General features: G+C 35.6%; 1 protein-coding gene across 2 annotated transcripts in view; it reads left to right on the forward strand.

Annotated features, from left to right (window-relative positions):
- Nucleotides 1-5,000, forward strand: part of LOC308101956 (phosphatidylinositol 4,5-bisphosphate 3-kinase catalytic subunit alpha isoform) — a gene marked incomplete at its 5' end in the record, with an annotated part of 43,774 nt that overhangs the window by 28,933 nt on the left and 9,841 nt on the right. For both annotated transcript variants that reach the window (XM_080451509.1, XM_080451510.1), the window contains 2 exons: nt 589-692; nt 4,210-4,309. In XM_080451509.1, coding sequence (XP_080307635.1) covers nt 589-692; nt 4,210-4,309 — 204 coding nt within the window. The remainder of the gene's footprint in view (nt 1-588; nt 693-4,209; nt 4,310-5,000) is intronic.

Raw genomic sequence — 5,000 nt, forward strand, 5'->3', positions numbered from 1 at the left:
GCAGACAGGAAACACTAGGACAGTACTACAAAATAAAAGTATATATACAGACAGGTCATGACAATAACATAACAATATATAATAATATAATATAATATAACTTAAAATAAACACTGTAAACAATTACATAGAATACATAGAGACAGTGTAGTGTCTCAGTAAACTATAGGATCATAGAATACACAGAGACAGTGTAGTGTCTCAGTAAACTATAGGATCATAGAATACACAGAGACAGTGTAGTGTCTCAGTAAACTATAGGATCATAGAATACACAGAGACAGTGTAGTGTCTCAGTAAACTATAGGATCATAGAATACAGAGAGACAGTGTAGTGTCTCAGTAAACTATAGGATACCAGGTAAACTATGAACCTACCATCAGTCTAAACAATATAATATCTATAATAATAATATGTATATTTGAAACTATAGGATACAAGGTAAACGTGTGTGTGTGTGTGTGTGTGTGTGTGTGTGTGTGTGTGTGTGTGTGTGTGTGTGTGTGTGTGTGTGTGTGTGTGTGTGTGTGTGTGTGTGTGTGTGTGTGTGTGTGTGTGTGTGTGTGTGTGTGTGTGTGTGTGTTTAGGTATTGAAGTTCGAGATGTATCTGGACAACCCAATGGCTCGTTTCCTGATCAAGAAAGCTCTGACCAATCAGAGAATAGGACACTTCTTCTTCTGGCATCTGAAGTAAGAATACTCAATTACTTCATAGAAATACCTGTACTTCTACTCCAAGCATCATGGCGGTACAGAACACTGCAGTACTAGTTACATACTGTAAGTAATTACAGTACTAGTTACATACTGTAACTAATTACAGTACTAGTTACATACTGTAACTAATTACAGTACTAGTTACCTACTGTAACTAATTACAGTACTAGTTACTGATGAATTCCCTTTCAGTTCAAGGAAGCGCAATTTGTAGCAATCTACCCACTAACACAGGGGTGATGTAACTTTGATGATGTAGACTAGAGGGCCACTATTATTTCCACACTCACTCCAGAGGGACACATTGCATGTACTGTCGGACAGACACCTTTTATCTCTGTATTTTAACTTTTAAAAATGCCATTCACATAAAAGTAGCAAAAATAGCCGATCTTGTAGATCTGCTATTCTTGCTATTTTTTTATTGGAATCCTGAAAAGTATCATTTTTATTTAATTTCAAATGCATTTAGTTATACTTACGTTAACTTTATGAACTTAAATACAAATGTATTGGACATAAAAAGATAATACAATGTTAATACTAGTCATTAAGCTACTAATATAGACTGAAGTAATTAAAGCGGGTCATGTTTGCATGTTTGGAATTGTAAACCGCTGAAATCAATAACTGACGCCCTGCTCCCTCTGCTGGAAACCTGTGGATAGACATTAGACAGTAAATTAAACCTGTGGATAGACATTAGACAGTCTAGACATGAGACAGATAGACATTAGACAGTAAATTAAACCTGTGGATAGACATTAGACAGTAAATTGAACCTGTGGATAGACATTAGACAGTTAGACAGTTAGACAGATATATATTAGACAGATAGACATTAGACAGATAGACATTAGACAGTTAGACAGTTAGACAGATAGACATTAGACAGATAGACATTAGACAGATAGATGTTAGACAGATAGACAGATAGACATTAGACAGATAGACATTAGACAGATAGACAGATAGACATTAGACAGATAGACATTAGACAGATAGACATTAGACAGTTAGACAGTTAGACAGATAGACATTAGACAGATAGACAGATAGACAGATAGACAGATAGACAGATAGACAGATATACATTAGACAGATAGACAGATAGACATTAGACAGATAGACATTAGACAGATAGACATTAGACAGATAGACATTAGACAGATAGACAGATAGACATTAGACAGATAGACAGATAGACATTAGACAGATAGACATTAGACAGATAGACATTAGACAGATAGACATTAGACAGATAGACATTAGACAGATAGACATTAGACAGATAGACAGATAGACATTAGACAGATAGACATTAGACAGATAGACATTAGACAGATAGACATTAGACAGATAGACATTAGACAGATAGACAGATAGACAGATAGACATTAGACAGATAGACAGATAGACATTAGACAGATAGACATTAGACAGATAGACATTAGACAGATAGACATTAGACAGATAGACAGATAGACATTAGACATATAGACATTAGACAGATAGACATTAGACAGATAGACATTAGACAGTTAGACAGTTAGACAGATAGACATTAGACAGATAGACATTAGACAGATAGACAGATAGACATTAGACAGATAGACATTAGACAGATAGACATTAGACAGATAGACATTAGACAGATAGACATTAGACAGATAGACAGATAGACATTAGACAGATAGACATTAGACAGATAGACATTAGACAGATAGATATTAGACAGATAGACAGATAGACAGATAGACATTAGACAGATAGACATTAGACAGATAGACATTAGACAGATAGACATTAGACAGATAGACATTAGACAGATAGACAGATAGACAGATAGACATTAGACAGATAGACATTAGACAGATAGACATTAGACAGATAGACATTAGACAGATAGACATTAGACAGATAGACAGATAGACATTAGACAGATAGACATTAGACAGATAGACATTAGACAGATAGACATTAGACAGATAGACATTAGACAGATAGACATTAGACAGATAGACATTAGACAGATAGACATTAGACAGATAGACAGATAGACATTAGACAGATAGACATTAGACAGATAGATATTAGACAGATAGATATTAGACAGATAGATATTAGACAGATAGACATTAGACAGATAGACATTAGACAGATAGACATTAGACAGATAGACAGATAGACAGATAGACATTAGACAGATAGACATTAGACAGATAGATATTAGACAGATAGACATTAGACAGATAGACATTAGACAGATAGACATTAGACAGATAGATATTAGACAGATAGATATTAGACAGATAGACATTAGACAGATAGACATTAGACAGATAGACATTAGACAGATAGACATTAGACAGATAGACATTAGACAGATAGATATTAGACAGATAGACATTAGACAGATAGACATTAGACAGATAGACATTAGACAGATAGACATTAGACAGATAGACAGATAGACAGATAGACATGAGACAGATAGACATTAGACAGATAGACATTAGACAGATAGACATTAGACAGATAGACATTAGACAGATAGACATGACCAGCGTTGCTTGTTACTTTAGTTGGACCTTAACAAGGTCCAACTAAAAGGATGGATCATGGACAATCAAACATGTGAACATTTTTAAATAGGCTTAGATTAGATATGCATAATAAAACAGTATTTTTACTCTATTACTTTCAGGTCAGAGACGCATAATAAAACAGTATTTTTACTCTATTACTTTCAGGTCAAAGACGCATAATAAAACAGTATTTTTACTCTATTACTTTCAGGTCAGAGACGCATAATAAAACAGCATTTTTACTCTATTACTTTCAGGTCAGAGACGCATAATAAAACTGCATTTTTACTCTATTACTTTCAGGTCAGAGATGCATAATAAAACAGTATTTTTACTCTATTACTTTCAGGTCAGAGATGCATAATAAAACAGTATTTTTACTGTATTACTTTCAGGTCAGAGATGCATAATAAAACTGTATTTTTACTCTATTACTTTCAGGTCAAAGACGCATAATAAAACAGTATTTTTACTCTATTACTTTCAGGTCAGAGAAGCATAATAAAACTGTATTTTTACTCTATTACTTTCAGGTCAAAGACGCATAATAAAACAGTATTTTTACTCTATTACTTTCAGGTCAGAGACGCATAATAAAACATCATTTTTACTCTATTACTTTAAGGTCAAAGATGCATAATAAAACAGTATTTTTACTCTATTACTTTCAGGTCAGAGACGCATAATAAAACAGTATTTTTACTCTATTACTTTCAGGTCAGAGACGCATAATAAAACAGTATTTTTACTCTATTACTTTCAGGTCAGAGATGCATAATAAAACAGTATTTTGACTCTATTACTTTCAGGTCAGAGATGCATAATAAAAACAGTATTTTTACTCTATTACTTTCAGGTCAGAGATGCATAATAAAACAGTATTTTGACTCTATTACTTTCAGGTCAGAGATGCATAATAAAACGGTCTCCAGGAGGTTTGGTTTGTTGTTGGAGGCGTTCTGCAGAACCTGTGGGATGTACCTGAAACACCTCAACAGACAGGTAGCTGTCTGTCTGTCTGTCTGTCTGTCTGTCTGTCTGTCTGTCTGTCTGAATACCTGTCTGTCTGTCTGTCTGTCTGTCTGTCTGTCTGTCTGTCTGTCTGTCTGTCTGTCTGTCTGTCTGTCTGAATGTCTGTCTGTCTGTCTGTCTGTCTGTCTGTCTGTCTGTCTGTCTGTCTGTCTGTCTGTCTGTCTGTCTGTCTGTCTGTCTGTCTGTCTGTCTGTCTGTCTGTCTGTCTGTCTGTCTGTCTGAATACCTGTCTGTCTGTCTGTCTGTCTGTCTGTCTGTCTGTCTGTCTGTCTGTCTGTCTGTCTGTCTGTCTGTCTGTCTGAATACCTGTATGTCTGAATACCTGTCTGTCTGTCTGTCTGTCTGTCTGTCTGTCTGTCTGTCTGTCTGTCTGTCTGTCTGTCTGTCTGTCTGTCTGTCTGTCTGTCTGTCTGTCTGAATACCTGTTTGTTTGTCTGTCTGTCTGTCTGTCTGTCTGTCTGAATACCTGTCTGTCTGTCTGTCTGTCTGTCTGTCTGTCTGTCTGTCTGTCTGTCTGTCTGTCTGTCTGTCTGTCTGTCTGTCTGTCTGTCTGTCTGTCTGTCTGTCTGTCTGAATACCTGTCTGTCTGTCTGTCTGTCTGTCTGTCTGTCTGTCTGTCTGTCTGTCTGTCTGTCTGTCTGTCTGTCTGAATACCTGTCTG

This window comes from Gymnoscopelus braueri, assembly GCF_963280865.1.
Source record: "Gymnoscopelus braueri genome assembly, chromosome: 15".
Classification (NCBI taxonomy): domain Eukaryota; kingdom Metazoa; phylum Chordata; class Actinopteri; order Myctophiformes; family Myctophidae; genus Gymnoscopelus; species Gymnoscopelus braueri.